This window comes from Cygnus olor, chromosome 15, assembly GCF_009769625.2.
Source record: "Cygnus olor isolate bCygOlo1 chromosome 15, bCygOlo1.pri.v2, whole genome shotgun sequence".
In the NCBI taxonomy this organism is placed as follows: domain Eukaryota; kingdom Metazoa; phylum Chordata; class Aves; order Anseriformes; family Anatidae; genus Cygnus; species Cygnus olor.
The window spans coordinates 11,747,395-11,772,002 of record NC_049183.1 but is presented as its reverse complement, the minus strand read 5'-3'; the positions used below and the strand labels follow the sequence as shown (position 1 = coordinate 11,772,002).

Below are 24,608 nucleotides of genomic sequence, written 5' to 3'. Positions count from 1 at the left end.
GAATTTGCATTCCTCCCCCACCTTCCCAAATCATTAAGCTTTTTCTTTTTGTACTTTGGAAATTTTTCAGTTTTTGAGATGGCATACTTTGGGGGAAAAAAGCACATTCACAATGGCAACAAGAAGTGCTGTAAGAATTCACTCACACCGTTTTCTGTAGTTCTCCCCATTTCAGTTCATCTTTCAGGCATCTCTTAAAATCACTACCACTTATACTGACAGTCATGCCCCACAAAATGCCTATAAAGGACAATTTATCTGAACTTATCACTTCGTTTCACTCACCGCTTCCGTGATTCCAGAGATCCCTGCATTGTTCACAACATTTGTTACTACTTCAGATGTTATTCTTTGGTTTGTAACAGACATATGTTGAGTAATATTCTTGAGGATCTGCAACTCTAGATCCCGCAGCAGAGTCTGCAGATCACTTTTGGTCACAAAATTGGATGTAAGCCATTGGAGAAGTGATTCAGAGAAGTCCTCGTGTTGATCACCAAAAAACATCATCTTGACAGATTCTTTAACCTGGGCATCTACCTAGTAGAAGCCATTAACAATTAAGAGAACTGATTAGTTTTTATAAACCATTAAGTAATACCATCTGCATATAATAGGCACATGTGAAAAATCAATATATATTTCCAGTAGTACCGATAGGTCTAGATTTCACACATCTTTTAACTAAACTGACTTACGGTAGAATAACAGATAAGGTAGGTATGCAGAAGACACGGAAAAAATGGATGTTTCAGTGGTTTGGTGAACAAGGCACAGCTAACAAAGCCCTATAATCTAGCAGTTTACATTAGGGGGTCTGTTTCAGAATAAAAAGAAATTGACTGCAATGTTCAAAGAAGGGACCGTGGCAACTCTAAGGGTAGCAGTGTACCTGTTAGGCCTAGTTAAGCACATCACTAAGTCACTTTCTTATGGCATACTTTGATTTATACACATAGCTAGACTATCTTGTGATGACACCCAAATATGGTATTTTAGTCAAAGCGGATAATCCCGAATCTAGACCTATATTTTATTGTCTACATTCAAACTGAACCTTACAGAAGGCATCAAAAAAAATTAGAGCATGACTTTATTTTTTAAATAAGTCTCAGATCACAAACCTAACTCGCTTTTACATGACCTCCTTTCCATATTTTCATGAGTTAGCAAGATACACCAGCTGCAGCACCAGCTGTAACAGCAAAGTACAATACACACAACTGCTATTGCATCATCTCAAATGCAAATAAAATTGCCATTGTGGAAAATAAACCACAAACTCATCTGGTAAGATGCCACCTAGTAATGGAAAAAAATTTTGAAGTACCACTACCTAAAACACTACTGTTCTTTAAAATGAATACTATTCCCATGTTACTTTTGCAGTGCCTTTCAAATAAGTTTATGAAAGGAATCTACTATTACTAAGTTTTACTAGAATGGTGACAGAACTTACTTTTTCATGAATGACATCTATTTTCTCACAACTCGTCTTCACACTTTCCCCAGTTAACAGCTCCGATTTCACCTGAGACAACTCTAGTTCTAGCTTTTTAACTCTGGATAAAAGTTGATTATGTTCATCCTCTCTGATAAAAACAAGGAGTCAATAATTAAGAAAGAGCAGTTTCAATCATTCCATCAAATTCCAAAGGCATGAGAATGTACTCGTCTACCACAAAGTGCTTTCCTAGTTCATTTATTCAGAAATGGGCATTGTGAGCTTACAGCTCTTTGAAGCTGCTAAGGCATACTTAGAATGAATATATTCAAAGCAAAACATTTCAAAGTTGTGAACAAATCCAGAAGTGATGACTTTCAGAACATCATCATGTTGACAAGTTAGTAACCCAGACAGATATCTGGTAGCTTAAGGTTGGACAGACCAGTTGAGCTTTATTTGCCTGAGTTTGCCACTGATTAGAGTGAATTTCAGGTTACCTTAGTTAACACTTGCCTGCCTACAAAGTTATTCTGGTTTTGGTTGCGTCTATAAGTACCAGGTTACATGGCCACTACAGATCAGCGTTCGGTACGCAATATTGGAAAAATAGTATTAGTCAGCATTTAGAAGCTATTTACATCTAATTTAAATTAAAATTCACCAACTGTATTTCTCCTCCCAATGGGGAAACTACTTAATGAAGTTCTGCAGGTTTTTTTTTTTTCCTCGTATTACACACAGTACATCTGTAGTGAGTATAGATGACAAACCAAAAACACAAATGAAGGTTAGAATTCATAAGATTCAAAAAATTTAAGTATAAGATATATCAAAATCATCTACTGTATTCTTCACTAAGCAATCTGAGGAAAAATTCTCATGCTCTCATAAACACATAAGAAGTCTGTTATTCTACTCTGCTACATAAACAGATTTCTCTAGTAAAACATGTAGCTGCAGACAACTCATGTCAGAAGTGTGCCTTGTGCTGGTGTTCAGCATTACAAACTCAAGTTTGTGTTTGCTGACAGACTCTTAAGGTCAGTTAACTGACACAAAGAAAACAACTGTATTTCAAAGAATGTGTATTGCCATCAGTTAGCTTTAGGACTGGAAAAAATATTTAAGAATTGCTCATACCTTACTGTTTTTGCTTTGGCTATGTCAAGCTCCTTCTGAATGTCCTAAAAAAATACAAAAAGCATTAGGTTTAACATACAGAAAGAATAAACACATCAAATGAAAAAGCGACACTTTCTAGCACCACCTATACAGGATTATGTTCCTACATTATTTATATTTGTGCCTCTGTATCATAAGATTTTATTCCAAATAGCACCTACCTCCCTGGCAGAGCAATTTTTAACCTTTGAACTGAAAACACCTTCAAGAATGGAGAAGGAAGAGAAAGAACACAAGTTTTGAGACTTAAACAAGTGCTAAGAGCTAAAATGAAGCAAACTGGATTTTGGGATAGCCAACACACAACTTAAAACTTTTATCCTATTTTACCAGTTACCACTATAGCTACTTATCAGAGCTAACTTTCAATACCTCAGATTCAGCAGACAGTTTTTTAAGAAGATCTTCCAGCATCACGATGCGCAGTTCATGTTCTTGATGTAAAGCCAGGAAGTCAGTCTTAAAAACAGGGAAGGAAAGGGCGTGTACTTTCTGAGTACAAATAGCATAACTGACATTTTATAAAAAGCATAAAGTTTCTTTCATTCTGTGATCAAAGCTTTTCAAGAGTGCTTAAGTGACTTATCCTGCAGGTAGCATAATGAATTAAAAAGTCTATAATAGAAAATTTAAGGTCTGATTCCACAGCAGTAGGAGTTATACACAGGGAAGTTTACCATAAAATCCCTTCGTCATCACTAGTCTCTCCTAGTGTCTTCTTTCTGTATGTAAACAGGTAAATCCAGCTGTTTCTCAGCGATGTAAGATTCTACTTTAGACCATCTATCCAGAATTAATTCATTGTCAGCAATTACAGAAGAACACCACTGAGCACTTCCTGACATTCACTGCCTAACAGTTAATTCATACCAAAAAGAGAATCGTAGAGACAGATCACTAATAAACCACACTAATAAAACAGTACTTTTATCAGTCTCAGAGAATGTCAATAACTGACTTATCTTTACCTTTTCCTCCAGTTTTATCTCTTTAAGATGTTGATCCATCACATTTTTTATTAGCTTCAATATTTCACTTCTGTCACCCATCTGGGCAACCTGATCTTGAAGATTATGGAGTAGAAGCATCACTTTGCTGTATTCTTCATCGTGGTGATGGCATCTATCAGACACGAGGGCCATTTGCTTTTCCAGCTCACTTATACGACCGGAATCAAAGATATTTATGGTACCCTAAGGTGTAAAGATTTTTTTTTTTAATATATAAAAGTTATTTTCATTAATCTTGGGTGTCAAGCAGTTATTGCAAAATACTGAGGACAGGGGAGGTAAGAGGGTGTCAAGCAGTTATTGTAAAATACTGAGGACAGGGGAGGTAAGAGGTCTTAAGAGACTGAAGTACTTGCCTAGACTGTTCTCCCTTACCTTTGGAGGCTGTACAGTATGGGAAGAACCAGGCTGGGGCTCAGGAACATAAATTGAGTCATCTATTCTCTGTACTTTATCAATTCTTGTCCAGTTCAACACAGGCAATAATGAAACGAAGCCATCAAAACCCCAGAACCATATACCTTTAGTGAGCAGAAACAAAAGCAAAAAGGGTGTTCAATCTACGGATTGTCTTCTTATTTAAGGACACAAGCTACCTTACGTTTTAAGCACACAGTAGACACTACTCCAGCCTGAATACGAGTTAGCTACATGAGCCAACTTTAAAAAACATTAAGTCAAGCACTCAAGAGCATTAGGGAACATCCATCAATACCACTTACACAGCTATGAGGCAGGTGACTTCTGCTTGTATATCCCGATACATCCTTAATTTTGTATTACTACTTCCCCAAGACATAGATCCCATTTACTCAGTAGGACAGGCCGTACTCACTGAAGGCAGGTATAAATATTGGTTTTTATCTTATGGCAAAGATATTTTCCCTTACATCCTATTTACTTCATACCGCATTGCATAATATCTAACAGAAGTTGGAAGAAACTTATGCTTCCATGGAAACAGCATTTGACAAAGATTACATTTATTTCTGCAGTATCTTCGTGAGAAGAAATAGTATTTCCTACACAGGGTATCTTCTTCCTTTCTTATTCTCCCTAAAACTCCCCATTGTAAGTCTCTAAGAAATTTTATCTTCTCCCTAAAGTGGATATAAGCTTTTTAGGGCATGCAAAGACATGAAATTGCTTTTCAAAAATATCTCAACACCTTCTATTTCAAAGTAGAAAACTGGCTTGGAACATTACTAGGTAACCTGTCTATAGTAGCAGTATTTCAAGCAGTTAAGGTATGGTCTAAAGAAAAAGAATGATTTAGTGTGCACCGTTAAAAGAACTTAAACACAGTTTTATGGAGATTGACAGCAATCAAAAGCAATTAGTACATAGCCTACTCTTTATGAGCTCAATGCTGTCCCTATAAAGGGAAGTAAGGAAAAAAGTCTTCAGCGCATTTATACGTACTTTGTCTGAAGAGCTCTATAAAATTAAACCAAAGTTATTCCTTTCATAGGAAAAGAGCCCACGGACTCATCAGGTACTTTGAAAGCATTCACAAACACTTCACAAACTGAAACTTGGTCTTTTTTCCTTCTGCATCTTCTCCTTAACCCTAAAGTTCAACTAAAAGTACTATTTTGGTACAGCAGTAGGAAGTAATCAGTATGATAACTAGACAATTCACGTACCTAATAGAAACAGCAGTGGGATGACAAACAGTAATAGCTTGAAAATCTTTGGAAGGCATCTAGAGAAGGAGAGGAAAGAAACAATGCATTTATTATGTAATATCTGGGTAACAGAATTTGCTCACAAGAAGTTATTTGGAAAGAATACATACCTTCTAAGAAGAAACACCTTGAGCAATGACAGCAAAGTAACAAGTTGATACCAGCCAGTTCTAAGCAACCTGAACATGCCAGAAGCTGCCCTCCCTAGAAGACAAAAGCAGTGACATGAAATATAGTTATTGCAGCACGTGTCCAAGGAAACCAAGCAGAGGGACGTGCAACTGTGGCCAAGAGTACTTTGCAGAGCAGAGAAAGGCACGAGCACAGGCAACGCACGCAGATTAACATCTACGTTTATATCACAAGTATGACAGCATTATAACGTCAGGTACTCAACAAAAACAATAGCCATGCAAAAAGAAGAAACGCTCTCTTGTTGTAACAATGCTATCTTGACGGAAATTAAACAGTAAAGTTTGAGTCCAAGTTATCACACGCTGAGGACCTCAGTATGTTTCAAGAAATGCACAGATTAGCAGAACGAGTTTTTGCTAAGAGGAATACCATGATAGGAAGCGACTACCAAACCAAAACACACCCCATTTTTCTTGACACCCCTTATCTGGGTTATTCACACACACAGTCCCTCAAACAGTCTGGTTAGTCTCCCATTATGCCTGCAAACAGAAGCATACTCTCTCATTAAGCATGTTTTGGTCAATAAAGCACAGTAGCATGTGCATTTCAAGATATAAAAGCTACAGCATAAGCACAGCAGAATTAGTGTAAGCCACCTACTGCAGATTCCTACTTTGCCAAGGAGAAACAGGCAACATACAGACATACACACACAAATTAGGATAGTAACCTGGAGAAAGAATGGCCAGCCAAAGTAGAGACAACACCTTCTGAGACACAAGCCATCCGGTTGCTCCCACTGTTCGCAACACGTGAAGCATAAAGTAACCTAGATTATAACAAATTAACTATATGGTAATAAGCTTAAGGTTCTCTTGCAGTACATGCACTAGAATAAACTCAATTACCCTGATCATTACTTGTTCTGCATAATTTTAAACCATACCTTCCAGTAATCTACAGACTTGTCTTTTCAGTATTTAAAAGACAAGTAAATCACTCATAAATATGAATCCAAGAAAATCAGGACAGTTTAGAAACAGAATTCTCAGGTATAGCAATAGACAATGATCAACAACCTCTATGTAGTTAGAATACCACTTCTTCACAATGGACAAAGTTTACATTTTGTATCATGGCATTATCAGATAAACATGCCAAATATAATGGATAATACCAAAAAAGTAATACTGTAAAATATGTTTCAAGTACATCATTTTAAAGGCGTCGCATTTGTTCTGAATTGCACATCGACTTTTATCTAGGTTCATATGTAAAAAAAGGAAACAATTTAAAAAACCTAGTGAAAGAGTTAATGTCATCTCAGATATACTGATAAACAGAAAAAAAATCCCTAATGAAAGTTACAGGCAATTAATTTTCATTTAATTGAATGCTCCCAGGGATCTTCAGAACATCAATTTCAAGTCTCTTAAAACAAAAGCCAAAAGCAGCAGGGTACAACAAAACATTGTAACTTCAATCCCACACTGAAGCCAACAGCTACTGTATCTAGGACTAGGACAGTTCATTCTACACAACAAACTACATAAGAGACGTTTAGAAAGTAATCCTACATTTTTAGATTAGCAGATATGTCTGGGTTAATCTGAGGGATTATAGATATACCAACCCAATATTTTGCAAAGCATTTAGGTGAATGAAGGGTCTCAAATCATTTTCCTTTGCTGAATAAAGAGCACTCAACAGATTCTTGATGCCTCTGCCATTCAAGCTAGGGAACGCTCATCTCACAGGGAAGAGTCTATCACTATAAAAAATTCCTGTAAAAATTGACTATCACTAGAACAAAAATAAAATATTAAAAACCCTTTAAGTTATCTGCATACCAATACCTCATATCTTGCTTTTATTTAATGGCAGCTTTCTACCCTATCAAGAGTACAGACTTCCCCAAAGCGCAATAAATTAACAGTCTGACTTTTCTTTCTAACACACAAGGTGTATGCTGTCACCACACCTTGTTTTTAATAGGTAAGCCAGCTACCAAGCTTGTACAAAAGCCAATATCAGCACAAGAAGTCAGAAAAGAAAGATGTTGAAAGATGTTAAGCAAATTAATTTCCTAGACACTTTACATTTTAGTCTACATTGACAGATGAAGATTAAAAAAAATCACAGAACAGTATGTATGATTAACATTGAGACATTGTGATGCAAAATAAAAGCAAAATAAAAAATGTCCAAGTCAACCTGCATAAGAAAAGGTGTGCGAAATGGTCCTTGCTACCCTTTTAGCCTTTGAAGATTGCATGTGCTCTGTGCTGTATGTTTCAAGCTGTTTCTTCCCCTTACAGTCATCACCTGTTGGTTGTGGTAACAGATGATTAATGGGACAAAAGCAGGATCAAATCAAGATTGTTACAAGATAATTTGAACAAGTCTACTTCATAACATCAGTTACCAAGCCAAGAACTATTAAGCAAACTCCAAAATACTAAAACTTGTCTGGGGTACAGTATACCAGGTAATCACTTTTCTCCCCTCTACACCTAAGTTAAAAAACAAGCATTTACTGTGTAGCTTCCATAGTGTCATTACAGCAACACCCTAGTACACAGCCCAAGGCTAAAGGTAACAAATTGTTATACTTACATATTGATTCCTGATTCACACCAAGATGGCTATCCTCTCTGTAAAATTCCTTTACATTCATGCTTCCACAGTAATCTGAGTGAGCTGCAATATATCCAGAAAGGATAAATGGAATGCAATTCTCAAGCTCAAAGCCTTTTATATATCTAGATTTTACTTAAATTTGCTTGGTTCACTATTAAAAGCCACGTTACCCACAGGAAACATGAAAAATGATCATGGAAGTATACCCTTTGCAATCCTATTTCGTCTTCCTTAAGTAAGGAGGGGCTTTTTGGTTCAAAAAAAGAAAAAGAATATCTTCCTGCTTCTTTTCAGATAGCAAAGTTAATTTAAAAACCAAATCCTAAGTAACAACTCAAATCCTGAGTCCCTATTCCCATGAGTCAAGTGAGCCACGTCTGTGTTGGTTTTATCAGAAATCTTAAGCGACTGAGAAGAGAGCACTGAGACAAGCTACAGAGCACTGAGGCAGAGAGGACAGGAAAACACAAGAAGTTTTATATACACATAAAAGTCAGTTACCTTCTATCTAGAGTGATTTAACTTCACTTATAGAGCATATGTTACAGAAGAAAAAGCAAAGAAGAACCGAACTTTTTCAGGGAAAACAAGATGAGCATTATAGTAACACAGAGCGACGACTGGAGTTTTAGTTTTTACAAGACAAATCTAATCAAGCTTTAAGTGCAAAATGGCCTGAAAGTTTCAAAAAAGTAGCCCAAACTTGGCAGCCGTTGAGAAGTTAAGATTCCACACTATCACACAGAACAGTTTTGAAAAACAACTTAAGCTATCTTCTACCATCTTCTAGTAGAAAATCAACAAGGGAATCTTAACTGTAACACAGATGTCTCTCACATACCTGGATCCTGATACTTCCAGAACAGAGGGAAAGTATGAAGAGGGCAGCACAAGTGAGAGAATTAAAAAATAAGATAGAAAGACAGAAGCCAGCCAAGACTATAAAAAAACACCATAGTGCCATACATGAAGTCTGTAAGAAAAAACACAAAGAAAGACACACTGGTTTTCTGTGGAGACCAAGGAAGACAACTGAAAAGGTACCTTTAAATTCATAACTCAGCTTCAGCAAAACCATTTGAAATAGTTGCACTAATAGGGATGCAAAAGATGTTGCAGTATGTTTGACCAATCGCAGAATCTTACTCATGAAGAAATAGGTGCCCCCTATTAAAAAAATAGAAGTGTGAATACAAATTATTCACTCACATAAAGATGTACCTCTATTCTCTGATGACCATTAACTTGCAGAAAAGTGAGGATGAAGCATCAAAAGCCTTTGTTTAGCCAGGAGCATGACACTCAAGAAAGCATGGTTTGAGAAGTCTAGATGCATTTGGTATTACAGGTGAATGTTTTTGCAAGAACTATGCCTTCAAGACGATGGTTTCAGCACAAGTACTTTTCCTTAGTGAGAATTAAGGACTCCAGCGAATAGTGATGAATTCCTTGCTTACAGTAATAATGATTTCTCAGCGATTTGAGCTGTCGATCATGATTTTGTGAGTCACAACTCCAAACAATTTGGATTTACAGGGGAGAGGATTTTTTACCTCCTTCTTGCATTTACACTAAGGGAAGAAAGTTACTGTAGAGGTCTGCCTCAAGTGCTGAAGAGATTTCTCCTTAGAGCAGCAAGAACAAATCAGTCCTCCATAGTGCTGCTTTCCTAGTATCAGCCACATTCCAAACACCTGCCATGATTCTGTGCTGTCCCACCCCCAACTCAACCTCAATTGCTGGATTAGAGTTCAAAAGAGTATATAAAGTTGAATTCACTTCTAAGATTATCCTCTGTGAATACAAACTCTGGAACACAAAATCTGTCATACAGTTTCAAAAACTATCTCATTTTGCCAAGACAACAGAATTCCTATCTGGACTATACAACTTCCAAAAAGAAATACTTGTCTCAAAGTGTTTGAAGTCATACCTTACACTCCAAAACAGGTTTATTGCTACTGAAAACATGCATCATTCAAGAACAACACATCTACAGAATCCCAAAAGAGGTTCCTTTCTAATTCAAGGCCATCAAAGAAACATCACATTAGTGATCAATGAGGGCTTGCAACAATCAAGAAACTCAGGATGCTATGCAGATACGTAGACACAGCTAAGACATTGATGCCAACTATCCACTATCCAGAGAATGGAGATTGCCTTGGAAAGGCAGAAGTCTTTTTTTCCCCCAGCAGATTCACGTGTTTTCAAGTTTCAAGAATATAGTCGCTATAAAGTCTATTTGGAAAGAGTTTTTTCCCTTTTGGAGTTCAATTTTTCAAGTGGTTGAGGTTCCACTCTTAAAAACCACTCTAGTAGGCTTGAGGGTTAAATAAAAAACCTACACAGAAGTAGACAGGTATCTCCAAGTTTTCTTGGGTAATAGAAACACTGCTAAGTAACAATTCTGCTCACTTATGCAAAAAAAATAATTGGACCGTATCAGAAGTTTCCATTTGAAAATCCATTGACAGACACATGCGGTCTGATAACAGATCAAGAGACACTTAAATATCAATGCTGGTTGCAGCAGCACATTGTGTTTCATATCAGTTTGGACATATAATCTATTAAGATACCATGATTTTCAAATGATGTAGAAACAAAAGTATTTCATACAGTCCAATCTCTAGAATTTAATTATTGGTTAATATAACAGGGAAGGAAGAGTACTTAAATAGCACTACATGGAAAATGCATCAATTAAACCATATAACATTCTGCTATGTAAACAAAACACATGAGAAAGTTACTTACTAGATGCATGTCTCTGGCTCCTGTCCCTAGAGTAAATTCTGGAAGATGGCACATAAGAAGCTGATCTTGCTGTAAGAGCCTCCTTCCGTTCAGAAAGCATACTGCAATCACTGCAAGTGTAGCCATTTATCACTGTGGTCTGCGTTTCTGCTGTTGCTATATCTCCATTTCCCTGTGTTAACATAGTATCACTACCTAGCAAACCAAGAGTAGAAAATTCAGTGCAAAAATTACTGACTTCACTAGTTACCATTAAATAGAATGCATGGAAAAGTAAAAGAAAAGCTTAGTTACCTTTAGGTTCACCATCATCATCAAGACCTTCAAAGAGGAAAAAGAAAAAAAGAAAAAAAGTTCATTCCCAAATATAAAGAAGCCCCATGACCAACTATGATGTCTGACATGAACTCAAATTAGGATTCTTAAAGTGACTTTTCTTTGCAGTCTTAAATGATTGGTATTTATCTTTTTTTTTCAGTCCATCACATGAGCAAAGCCATATATTCAGGTAGTAATGTAGTAGGGCAACAGTTAATAAAAAGCATTCTATCACAAAAGCAGCAAAATATGAATGACAACTACACTTTTCCTTAACTCCCATTTGACTTCAAATCAGCTAGTTACAAGCTTACGCTGTTTTTGTTGTTTAGTAATTACGCTTTGGTACTACCATGTTTTAAGATTCTGTTTCAAGAGACGAGTAATCTAAGTTTTAGCATGCGTTTACTAAGTTTGAAACGATTCTTCACATTAGTACTCTCGAGAGGTCACAAGCATACTGACTAAAAACAAAGTAATCTGAACTAGGAGATATAATAAGCCACTGATCTCCTGCACAATACTTTATATAGTTAACCCCCATATTTTCCTCTTCGGTGAAAAAAGACTCCAGAAAAGCATACCTGTACATACTTGCTAAAACAAATCAACCAATGACACACACAAGAAAACTCTTGGGAAATCCTGAAGTAGTGCTAGGTTAAAGCTTTCAGACTAAGGTATTTTAAGTTCAAACACACTACTGCCTATAATAAACAAGAAAATCCTTGTCCTTTGTTCTTTCAAGAGAAACTTCATCAAGTTACATGTTTACTCTATGCACATTTTGAAGCAATAGACAAAAGATAGAATTGAGAATTCATATCTATATATCTATACCATCTATGGTGTTGCAACACATAAACCAGAAGTATACAATTATATATCAGCTACACTGTGCAGTATGTCCCGATGTTGACCATGCCAGCACAATCAAGTTTACTGGAGTGCGAATTTCCTGCAGGCATCTTAACAAACAGACACTTACAGCACAACTAGAAGTATGTACAGGTGTTTGGGGGCAGGGTGGAAAAACAAGTGGGGACGACATGGACATATGTTTATATACACCAAACCATAAGTGGTTTTCACAGTTTGATATGACCAATAGCAATCACTACCTACCCCAGAAATGGTCAACTTCTGTCTGCTCTCGAATCGAAGATTCATCCAATACCGTGGACACCATGGATGCATCAGTGGTATGGCTATTGAAACTGCTTTGGCTATAAATGGGAGAGCTGAATAGGGTTTTCCTTGGTGTCTCTCTCACACTGCCAGATTGTTTATTTGTACTTTTGCGCTGCCTTACCACCCTAGAGAACAAAGCAAAAACAAGAGACTTAGCACTAAAGATACAAGTTTTTTTTCGTTTGTTTTTTTAACTTAATAAAGTCAAGCTTTTTCAATGCAGATGTGACTAGACAACTCAAATCAGGTTTTGGAGAAAATTCTCACTTTAAAGTATCTATAGTTCTGCAAAGACTTCATTATAAACCACATAATGAATATCCTTTTCAAAATTATGATAGTAAACATTGAGAACAAGGAATAAAACAGTAGGTAAACTATTTTTGTACTATCACATTCAAACAGCGAGTCTCAAGACTCCAATAAATTGTGATTATAAAAACGCTTACTTAGACTGTTCTCTGAAAGTCATGTTTCCAGAGTAAGAGCTGTCACGAAGGGTATCACTTCGGGCACCATCTGTTTTATTAAATCCTGCAGCAGCTAACCGTAAACTACGCCGTGACATCCTTGGTGAATCGAATACTGGATCTATTTTGTGTTCAATTTCAAAATCCAAAGCATCTGAAGAATAACTTGAACTACAGCAAAATAAGAACAGCAAAGTTACCAGAGTTGAAGAGAAAATTCCCCTAGAAACAAACATGCCATTCAAGCTAGACTAAGTTTCCATTAAAAGCAGTTTATCCAGGGTTGTGGAGCAAACCCCACAAGACATGCTGTATTACTCAAACAGTTTAGGAGTATGTAGGTATTCAAGGTTCTCCCAAGCAATTCCTATTACAAGTTTAACAATGGAAAGCAAATCACAGTTAGAAAGAAACAACTACCACAGAAAGCACGTCTGCAGCTGACCCAGAGGAAACATTCACAGTGCAGCCCCAGACACACAGAACTTTTGAGACCAATCGAAGAGACGAAGCCATTTATGACAGTTTTTGTCATACCTAGCAGCAAATTAAAAATCACGATACATTCTAAGTCAGAGGTAAAGTTTCATTTTCATTTTTTTGTTTGTTTTTTAAGTTTTGTTTCATGTTTTATCACACAAAAGGCAAATTTACACACAGACAAGCTTCACACCAATATCCCAGGAACACTATACACACCTTCACACTTAATTCTCTCAGAATCCTCCTGAAAACTCACAATGAAGACAAAGCAGCAACACAAGGCAAATACAAACAGATTAAGCAGAAGAATCAGTAAAACACGCATTTCCTAAAAGAGAAGCTTAGCCTTGAGCTAAACTTGCACTCACAATGAACGGAAACATTCAGTTATGTAATTGAGCAGAGCTTGTCATCACAGGGCATCGTGCAGCAGGCCAGCTCCTAGAACCACTCAGCACTGTGAACCAAAGGGTCTAAACTTGAAACGCTCTAGGTCAGTGTACCAATGGAGTTTGTCCCCTGTTGGGCCACAGGAATACGTAGAGCTGTAACAGAAGTTGCTTTAATACTCCTGGGGTTGGGTTTTCTTTTTTGAGGGAAAAAAAAAAGCTGAGAAACATATGAAGTACTGAAGCAGCTTTCTCATCAAAATCTCTAGAACGAACAAACAAGTTAGAGCTGAGCAAATATTCTCCTGTGCAATGAGAATTTGAAATGGATGCTTTCCCGTTAAGAAGGCATAAAAACAGCTGCTGTAAAGCGTATTTTTGCAAAAGCAACCTTTCTGATGCAAACAGCTTTCTCAAGAGTCAGTAAAAATCACAGAACATTACAAAGTAATCATATGGTAAGCAGTGCATTACTCTGGCATACAAATAAATTAACATCGCAAGTCCTCCTAGGTACACTTACAGCAGTGACTTAATTCTGATGAGGGGGTGCTTTTGAAGCAAGTTTCTTGATTGCTCCACAAAGTGAAGTAAAGCACATCACATGCAACTGAGTTAAGAGCATGTGAACTGAATTTCTTTTGCCTAAAAAAACTAGCTGCTTTCCTGCAATGCGCTGAGTTCGGTGCTCCAGCAGCAGACAGGCATTCAGCCCACAGAAGCGGACCAGAGTTTGTCTGGAATGGCTTCTTCTATCACCCAGAGGTAGGCAGATATGACATCAGGTGTTTGGCACCACCTGCCTGATCGTACTGACCTGCCTGCTAATGCTGCCATACACAGTGCAACCTTGGGCAAGGCAGGAGTCTTAAGCACGGCTTAAGATCCATCTGGCATACTTTACTATATACATATGCTGATTAATCCGTCCCGACGTTTGGGGTGAGGGGGAAAAGGAAACAGTCAGGAGTGTCCTCATGTGAGAGCAGACTTAGCTTTCATCTGGATAGGCACAAAAGGATGTAATTTATAGTGTTTTCAAAAACGGTACATTTAGGCAGCTTGCATTGTGACAGATGTGAAGTGAGAACACAGGTTAAATACGGCCCTTCCTGTTGTTCATTCTGAAGTGACCGGCCTCAATAGTTTACTGTTGAATCCCTCCCTAAACAGTTGTTTCAGAACTCAGTTTTGCTATTTACACTTGCCACTATCATTTGCTTTGCCTCATCTTTGCCCAATGTTTCTTACAGACACTCAATTCACAAGAGCACAAAGTACACAGGACAAGCCGACAGCTGTAAGCAGCCTCTATTTGTTTCTGTTTGCAAACACTTGCTGCTATTAGGTATGTCAAGGAGCATTTATATCAATTTGGGTTCAATACACAGCCTGGAGGCGGGCTCTACTACCTAAAAAAAAGTCACTGTACTTTTTCCTCTAAACTAAAAAGAGCTTCTCTTGCTTATGCAGGAAAATAATTCTTTTCATACTGAAATAAAGTCTCCAAAGGCAGGACGGTATCTACAGATCTAACTTGCCATGTCACTCCCCACGTTTTGGGAAACAGATTTTTTCCTTCCACAAAAGAGGCATTACAGCAAACAAAAACCAGTCCTTCCTTTCAGGAGACAGAAGTGAACCTGTACATGGATGATATTTCTACCTAGCATGTATGGCTTGCCAAAAAACATTAGAGGCAGGATGCAGTTAGCCTACTCTGCTAGGTTACCTAGGAAACAGTGCAGATGGGTTCCTTCCCCCGACAAGCAGCTCCCTCAGCTGCGGGCAGACCTGCTGACTTATACAGTCTTACATCTATTTCCAGCTTCTTAGCTATTACCTTGATACCACCTTCACGCAAGATCTGCAGAGTAAGAATGCCCTAGAATTCAGTGGGGTTATTCTCAAGTTGTACCTTTACAAGCGGAATGAGAATGACATCTGCCAATTTTAGCACACATACACCTTTGTCTAGAGGACCATGTCACATATTTTTTTGAGTATTTCTTGGAACAAAGTGGGCATTACTGCTCTTGATTAGTTAAGATCGCAGTAGAAAAGTGCTATAGTTCTCTCAGGTGTAAACAGAGATCACAAAACATGGACACAGGCATACAAAGCGCATACGACTGTTTATATGCCTTCTGACCAGGGCATCAGACTCACAGAATGGCTTGGGTTTGAAGTAGCCTTAAAGACCACCCAGCTCCACCCCGTACCATGGCAAGGATGCCACCCACTAGGTCAGGGAGCCATCCAAACTGGCCCTAAACACCTCCAAGGCGTCACTTACAGTAACTGACCAAGGGCGCTACCCTGAGTTTCAGCTGTCCCTTTGATTAGTCCCAGAACGCATAAAAATAGTCATTTACCTAACTCCTTTACTGAAAGATGAATCCTGATTTAACACTTTGGGACAAAAATTAAACTGAAATTTTATCCTTTTAATTCAGGCTCGGAAGAAAAAGAGTTAGAGGTACCTGAAATGACAAAAACATCTCAAAAGATGTTGTTTCAAAAGATCTCAAAGGGAGAGATCAGCCTGAAGAGGGGGCGTAAATTACATGTTGACAAGTGAGTGCAATTCACAAGTTTGACTCGCATTTTGAGGAGGATAAAAGGTTATTTAGCTGTATCAGTTTAATGTTTTTCTGATCTGGGCTGAAAGAGTACAAGCACAAAGCAGAAGCACTACAAACAGCTATGGATACACAGTAATCCCTGTGAGTATTAATAGAAATTCTATTAATAGTTTATAACCAACTCTATTAATAGCTTTATGGCATCTGGATTCATTAAATTTTTTTCCAATGCTATACACACAAGCAAATTTCTTTAAAGAAGCTCACAAACAGTTTTTTGTAAAGCTGGAATTGTCAAAGGCAGAACAAGCCTTATCAAGATATAAGCAAAGCAAACACAGGCGGGGATGGAAGGAATAAACTTCAGCATGAAAACACTTCTGATTAGCAACTCCGCTAACTCACCCTTTCTTCAGGTTATCCCAGTATTAATTGGCACAACACTGAAAAAATTACACCAGTAATACGTGGTTTTCTGCAGATTCAGCACGCAGACTGCAGTTTACTCTTAACACCCTGAAAGCAGGCATTGCACCAAGCAGTTTTCCCCCATTATTTTAAGATTTTATTTTAAGATTTTGGGCTTCATATACTTTTTCCAAGAGGAAATTTTAGAGTGCTGTCTAATCATTTCTTCCTATACAAGGAAGAGGAATAATGAGAAAATTTTGACCTAGTTTACCTATACCTGTCTTCATTAAGGCCATTTTTAAATTTCAGCTTAGCAAGCTCTGTTTTAACACAGCAAAATAGGATGCCAAAAAGCTTTGAGAAGCATAACCCCCCCTTCTATGAAGAATTCTTCACAATTTATCAGCTTTGCAATGTAACAATCTTTGTTTACATAGGAAGTCAAACACTTTCTACGCAAAAGCTACTAAAGTTAAAATGAACTATACTCCAAATTCCCAATAGGACTTATTCTGCATCCTCCCTTCCTGGCAGGCTAATCTTGCTCATATGGTATTCTTGTCTGCTTCAGTGGGAAACAAACTCATAGCTGACAAAGTAGTAAGCAAGGAGACAAACCTAGCTCAGAATGAAATTAACATGGGGTTAGAACAAGCATGCCATTGAAGTTTACATTTCTAATACTTTTCAGAAGAGTATTAAAATGTAAATAATTTAAAAAAATCTTGATAACTGAAGTTAGTACTAAGATCTTCTTATTCTCTCCTCTGCAAGAAAGATTAGTTGCTGTGGAGAAGATTGTAGTGTTGAACACAGTAGTATTGTTTCAGACAAATGTAACAACACAGGAAAAGAAATCCAATTAGATGACAGTTGCACAGCTCAGTTTAAGCAAGATATGCTCACACAGACATCAAATCACCATCTAAATAACCTAAGGAATCAAAGTCATCTTCTATTGTCCAGCACACCCTTTCTTGAAATTAGCAAGCACACTTGTATTTAATCAACATTTAACCAATTGTTTTCTAGAGCTTCAGGAAGAGCTGCAATTTATTTTAATTGGTACAACATAAACACATGCCATTTTGCAAGAGCTTCTGACAGTCTATAGTTAAGAAAACAACACTCCCCCAGATGAAAAAAGCTACACAGTTTTAGAGTATACAAAAGCAATAGTATTAAATTTGACAATTTTGCCAATTCCTGGTTTATTGGCAAGTAGCCAAGTATTCTGAAAGCTAACTACTAGAATTAACACACATTAAATACATAATAATGATTTACAAGCACAGAATAGAAAAAGAAAGAATCTTAACGATTTTTTAAAAAATCCTAAAATAGCCAAACCAGTAACTCAGACCCATTCATGCATACTTGCTTCAAAATGCCTCTATTAATTCAACAGGAAAAACTAGATGGATTTAATTAGCAGACAATCTCCTCTATTAGTATTCAAAAAACTCAAATGGATATTGCATCTATTTTGAATAGCATAATACTGAAAATAGTAAACACACTACAGAGTTGTTTTCTGAAAACTGAAGTGTCTAATGGTCAGTTTAATAAAAACACAGGGAAAAAAGTTCATTAGAATACAGATTTTTGTATTTGCACAACATGCAATTTTGATTATAAAGAGTGATCAATACGCAACTTTCAGCCAAATTCCACACCAGCAGCAGTCAGGACATATTAATCAGTATTTTAGAGTGAAAAATAATTCTAAGTCACAAAAGCAAACACATGGAACTTGCAATAAAAACAGAAACATCTAAGAATTTGGCGACACTTAGAGAGAGAACAGAAATCATAACTAGGTGGAGACTAGTTTATTCATAGCAACTAATAAACACTGAGTCATATCATAGCCCTTGTCCCATCAGTTCAGCATGTATCCTTTCCTCCACTTAGGACACCAGTTATTTTCAAAACAGACAAGTTATAGCATGCTTCTTTAAAGAGGCTGTCTACTTACCGTGAAAACTATACTCTCCAGAATTAACAACAGTCAGAGAACAGACAGTTTCTCTACAAGAAGAAAAGAGTTCTCACCTGAGTGCATATGTATAGCCAGTGTTCTCTGGCACACATTGGGGAGGAGTATACATGTGAAGTCGTGAAAAATCCATGTTGACTGTTTCAAATCATACTGTAAAAGGTGAAAATAAAGCAATGCAATGACTTAGAACTATGTAAAGCCAACGTAAGAGCCCTTGCATTGTTCAGCCTGTGTTACGAAGTATTGAAATAATAAAAGCTGTTACCAAAAATATGGAGCTCTCAGTATTTCAGCAGTATAGCTGCGAGTGCTAGATAGCCCTTATCATTACTGCATGAAGCTCAGTGTACTTCTGACTGCAGTTGGGTGTTTTTTTTTTTTTATGATACTCTATTTTCAGCAATTTCCGAGTTCTCTGGAACATTACTGTAGAATGAGCCAAGCCTTTATCACCACTGAACTACACCGCTTCCACATGAACTAAGTGATACTGCCAGCCCCAAAAGCTAAACAATATAGATTTTAACATCTTGCCTTGCTTTCAGAGGTCTCTTCGTAAGTTTTGCTTCAAAAGCCCATTGAGCAAAGCACAGGCTGTTTTGTGCACCAACGAAATGTAATACGTGAAACTTGAGAAAGTTTTTACATATATTCAAATCATTTTATTCTATAACCTTTGAACACCATCCAGTAAGCAGCAAGGTTCCCTGTGTTTCATGTTAAATTGTATTTATTATTGTACTTATTTTCAGTTAACTTACTCCTGTCATAGAAATACTAACACGCCCTAACTGAAGAGCCAACTGCAAAATGACTCACGTGGCTAGAATTTTCCAGAGTGTCAATCACTTAAAGAAAACACACACACCGAACAAAAACAAACCCAAAAACTTGTAAAAACTCTTCACAGGGTCTTCAAAAAGATATTACAGTTTTAGGAAGGAAAAAAAAAAGGATATATCAAGAAACCTGTGTGACTATTTGTAGTGCTATATAAACTTTGACTTTTAAAATATCTGCAAAAAAGCTTAATACTGTCTCTACTCAATTAGTTACAAGAAAGATGTTTTGCTTTTCTAGAAAATAGTCTTCGATAGTAGGTTACTCATGGTTAACAAGTAGGGACCAGGCTATTCTGGAATTGCATGGTTAGCAAAGTGGAATCCTGGCTATTTTCAGATTATCTATGGCTCTTGTTTCAGTAGCAGTAAGAGATATTCCACACAACTGTATTGACATGCCTAAACTAAAATGAAAATATCCTTAGCTACACTGTAATCAAAACATCAACAAATCTCTCATTTTGGGGTTGTTTACTATGCTGAACTGAGTTTTCAGTTGTATAGTGGCCTACACATAAGAAATAAGGACAAAAAGCAGAGTCACAGGTACAACTAATGCCAGTTCAAAAGGAAATATCTGCACATACTACTAAAACACTGCTCTTTGCCATTCCACCTGCAGCCCCCAAATCCTCATATCAGGTTGGATGGTAAGGCCGGGTTGGTTGGGGCTTTGAGCAGCCTGGTCTGGTGGGAGGCGTCCCTGCCCATGGCAGGGAGTTGGAAGTAGGTGATCTTTAAGGTCCCTTCCAACCCAACCCATCCTACAATTCTATGTCAATAGGGTAGGAGGGTATTTCCACTGCTACTGGCAAGTGTTTCCCTCATGTTTTTAAATCAAAAGTTACAGACCTAAACACTGTAGCTTTCTGAATGCTAGCACCTCCCATGAATTTGTGGTGTTAATGAGAAATAAGATCTCTGGCTTCTGCTCTTTACGCACTAGTTTCTGAAGATTAGAAAAAAGGCATTTCCATTAAGTCATCTTTCTCTAAATTTGCTTCACTTGTCCCAGAGCCATAATGCTTTCACTGGCTTGTGCATCACATTTGTTCTTGCTTAGAGGAGGTTTGACTCAGTAGTGCAGAAGCATTAGCAAAGCAGTCTAATTCTTTGCTAGAATAAGCAGCACATACTGCTGGAATAAACAGCAGCCGCTGCCATACTTCAACAAACAGAGCTCGTTTTAAAGCTTAGGAAACCGAGACCAGAGAGCAACGAGCCCCCCGATAATGAAAGTGGAACTACAGTGAATTTTGAGTTGAGGGATGTTGACATTGATTCATCCATAAGTACAGTCTTAACTGGCAATTCAACAACTGATGTCATGCTCCTGACATCCAGCAATATTTTCCCACATAGGGAACTTGCTCGCGTAGCCTAGCTTTCCATAGCTACCAGCCCTCCCCGGGTCTGCTACTCACGTGGGCAAGGCGAAGGCAGACCAAAAAATAACACACTGGCTCAGTTTTTTTCCCCGTTCTTTTCTCCTTCCCCACCAGTTCTCTCTTTAGTTGATTTCTGAAGAGATCAAATGCTAGAATTGCCAGTATTTTATTTGATAAAGTTTGAAACATACCATTAAGCTACGTAAAACGCGTATTTGACAATGGCACTGCTAACTAAAAAGCTTTGCATATATTAATGCCTAGATCTGTTAATAGTTGGCTTTCATAGCACCAAGATCTCCAGTAGGGACAAGGAGTTCACCATCTGAACATCCCACAGCTAGAAATCGCTCTTAGAAAATTTAGGAACTTGGTTTGACTCACTATTGGTCTGATGCTCTAAAATTAATTCAGAATCAAAGGGAAAAACATTTACTCAATTTTTCGAAGTAACAAAACTGCCTTAAACAGAACTTGAAAGTAATTTTAATAGATATAACTACAACTTTCAAAAACAGGCACCTAAAATCTACTACAAAGCTGCATTTTTTTTTTTTTAAAAAAAACCTTGCTACTAGTTCTATAGTCTAATTTTAGGTAACCATTTCTTTGAAACAATCCCCCCAAAACAAATAATCAGCCCACTTTATTCTGAAACATTCTACAAGCTTATTACAGCAGAACTTTAAACTACAGAGCAGACCAGGTGTGGTGGGTAGAAGACAATAACTCCCTCTAATTTGTTCACTCTTGTTTGACAGCACTCCAGCATTCACCCATCCCATTAATTCCTCCTGTTTATGAAACTTCCATATACAACTGGAGCAGAAAAAAGGCATGCTAACAGAATAGTTTGGAATTTCAAAACCCCAAAACCTGGCAGGGGACCTGAAAGGTAGTCACAGTACTTATTTCCAGTTTCATCATTTTCAGGGGCTCACCAGCCTTCTGACTTGGCTACCACAGATCTGTCTGGACTAGGATTCATGCAGGCTTTGAGTACCTGCTTTGTTGCAAGCATTACTAGGCCCAGATTTTAACTACACTTTTTTTTCTTTAGAAAGCCAATAAAACATTTTTATTACTATTTTCTAAGCAGTTAGATATGTTTTTAAGACAACTTAAAGGCAACTGAAGAGAAGTAAACGTTTAATCTGAAACAGAAGCAGCGACTAGATAGCCCTGTCACATCACTACCTCCACTTACAAACCAGCTTCCATGTTCGTACAGAGGAGACAGCTGGATTATCTGCTTTTAGTGGAAGCAGACAAAAACAGTCATCTCAAGCATCACCTCTCTCTTGCTATTCAACTGAATCAGTGTTCCAGTAAATCAGCAGAGTAGAAGCGCAGGAGAAAACAAGTTCTGAGCTGGGCAGAACACAAGGAAGCCCAGGGACTCCTCTAATCAGCGCAGAACTGAGCTTTGAACAAAGCTCCCTGGCTGTCTCCAGAGGATGTTGACTATGAAGTGTCCGAGTGACACCACCTCATAAGCCTCTTTTCGTGAACAGAACTATACACTTGATCATCACTTTCAGAATCAAACCGCCTCAATAAAACCCTAGCAGCACTGCTGGAAGCTTCCTTGGTTTTATTGCTGTTGATAGGATGCTTTGACAGGGGCCTTGGAGCACAGAAGTGTCACGAGAGGGAAGGCAGCACCAAATACACATTGTATATACACTACAAATATGTACCACGGACAAGGATAACCTCCACGTACTCTTTTTTTGGGGTACATAGACAAATATACTTTCTAGGCACTTTCTAATGAACACCCCTTGCGACAAAGGAAGCGGTAGATGGCCATTTCACAAGCGGGACCCTGGCAGAGTAGAAACACTCACCAGGAAGTCTGCTACAGAGCAGAAAACTGAAACCAAATTTCCCCAAGGCCCAGAAAACTTTTGTAATTGCTGGACCACCCTGAGACAGAGGAAACAAAGGAAGCAAGCCAGGACTTTTGCAATACTTTAGCTTTTTTGGGGGGGGATCACAAGTACTTATCAATAAAATAAATCAGCTGTCTATAGCAAACTGACAGTTATGTCAGAAATCAGGAATGAGAAAGTTTGCAAAGTATAGCTTATATTATAGATTACAATGTTGGTAACAAATGATGTATTTAAAGCCTTAGAAAGACCTCAGCAGTCCTACAAGTAGAACCTATTCTACCCCTATCTTTTAAAGCAAATAAACTCATTTAAGCGACTTTGATTTAATATACTATGACCACAAAAACTACTCCAACTTTTGGGCAAAATTATTAACAGCAATGGAGATCGAGCATGTAACCTTAGCAGTTCCTGAGAGCAACCTATTTTTACTTGTAATTTCAAATTTTATCCTAATATTCAGAATAACCAAAGAAATTTCTTCTTTGTATAAAAGGCAAAGTAATTATACTCCATGAAGTATGTTTCCATATATCCAAATAACTAGAAGTTTAAACAGGCTGAAGAGCAAAGAGCTCCATGCTAAAATCAACATTTTATTAAAATACTCATTCTTAAAAGATCAGCATTCTTTTAAAACAGAAGCAAACGAACAAGACAGTAATAAAATTGACGTTTTAAACTACACGTTACCGTTGAGCGTTATAAGAAAGATCCCCAAACACAGCTGTCAAGCTGTAACGCTAGTAATGAAGAAGAGGTTTTCCACAAAGCGGTAATAGCGCGTATTCACAGTAAGCCCCCCTTTAAATGGCTTTTGAAGAGAAGGCTGATAGAAGCCAGCCATACATGCAGCTACAGCAAAGCAATAAACACGGCTGCTCATTGTTTACACACACACAGCACCCGGAGCGCTGCATGGCAAGGCACTGAGTCACTTTATGAAGGAGGGAACCTCCACACTGTCTCACAGACAGGCACCGGGTGATTTTATAAAGCAGAGACCTCCACATTATTCCCCAGACAGGTACAAAGAGCCGAAAGGCGAGGCCGGACGCCGCTAGCGAAGCGGCTCGGCGCCCCGCCGCGGACCTGCCTCCATGGGGTTCCAAGAGCCGCTCCAGAAGCCCGAGCTCACTCACTCACGCAGCTCGCCCGGCCGCGGCCCCCCGCAAATGGCGGCGGTGCAGAGAACCGAGAAGAGCCCGGTACCGGCCCGGAGAGGCGCCGGGCTTCGCCGGCCGGGTGCCGGGCGTCCCGCAGGCCGGCCCCGCCCCGGCTGCCGAGCGCTGAGGGCAGCGGCCGCCGTCGCAAAATGGCCGCCCGGGCCCACAAAGCCCGCAGGCCGCGGCGGTCGGGGGCGGCCGCTCCGAGCCTCCCGTGCCACTCAGAACCGCGCTTGGAAGCCACTGGACGAGGCACTCGGGCCAGCCCTCGCCGTTCTTAACCTGAGCTTCTTAACCCCTGAGCTTCTGGGAGCAGGAGGGTGGGAGGGATTCTCTCTTTCGAAGCGCGGATTTGCGCGGTGTGCTCGTGCGCTGAGGGGAAGCTCGCTGACAAACAGCGAAAGGCGCGTTGTGCTCAGCATCTCGCACTCTCTGCTTACCTAATAAAATAACTTCAATATCAACTGTCTAACAACAAAAACACAACCCAGCAGCCCACTCGGTATCTGGCTCCCAACTCTTTACCTGTATACCCCAAGAAATCCTCAACTTCCACTCACCAAACCACAAGTCAGCAGAACAGCATAAACATGTTACGTG

At 38.5% G+C, this 24,608-nt stretch overlaps 1 protein-coding gene across 32 annotated transcripts in view; it reads right to left on the bottom strand.

The window, feature by feature from the left end:
- SUN1 (Sad1 and UNC84 domain containing 1) overlaps positions 1-24,608 on the bottom strand; it is a 34,668-nt gene that overhangs the window by 4,824 nt on the left and 5,236 nt on the right. For 3 of the 32 annotated variants that reach the window (XM_040574116.1, XM_040574109.1, XM_040574114.1), the window contains exons 2-18: positions 18,768-18,864; positions 12,824-13,015; positions 12,309-12,499; positions 11,160-11,186; positions 10,866-11,060; positions 9,150-9,272; positions 8,082-8,165; positions 7,680-7,790; positions 6,196-6,294; positions 5,438-5,531; positions 5,286-5,344; positions 4,015-4,160; positions 3,598-3,822; positions 3,002-3,088; positions 2,588-2,631; positions 1,460-1,592; positions 286-540 (exon numbers count right to left, since the gene is read on the bottom strand). In XM_040574116.1, the coding sequence (XP_040430050.1) occupies positions 286-540; positions 1,460-1,592; positions 2,588-2,631; positions 3,002-3,088; positions 3,598-3,822; positions 4,015-4,160; positions 5,286-5,344; positions 5,438-5,531; positions 6,196-6,294; positions 7,680-7,790; positions 8,082-8,165; positions 9,150-9,272; positions 10,866-11,060; positions 11,160-11,186; positions 12,309-12,499; positions 12,824-13,015; positions 18,768-18,844 (2,142 nt within the window). In that variant the 5' untranslated portion in view covers positions 18,845-18,864. Of the gene's footprint in view, positions 1-285; positions 541-1,459; positions 1,593-2,587; positions 2,632-3,001; positions 3,089-3,597; positions 3,823-4,014; positions 4,161-5,285; positions 5,345-5,437; positions 5,532-6,195; positions 6,295-7,679; positions 7,791-8,081; positions 8,166-9,149; positions 9,273-10,865; positions 11,061-11,159; positions 11,187-12,308; positions 12,500-12,823; positions 13,016-18,767; positions 18,865-23,535; positions 24,190-24,608 lie in introns of those variants that run through there. The other 29 variants (XM_040574118.1, XM_040574120.1, XM_040574128.1 and 26 more) reach the window with 27 other exon arrangements.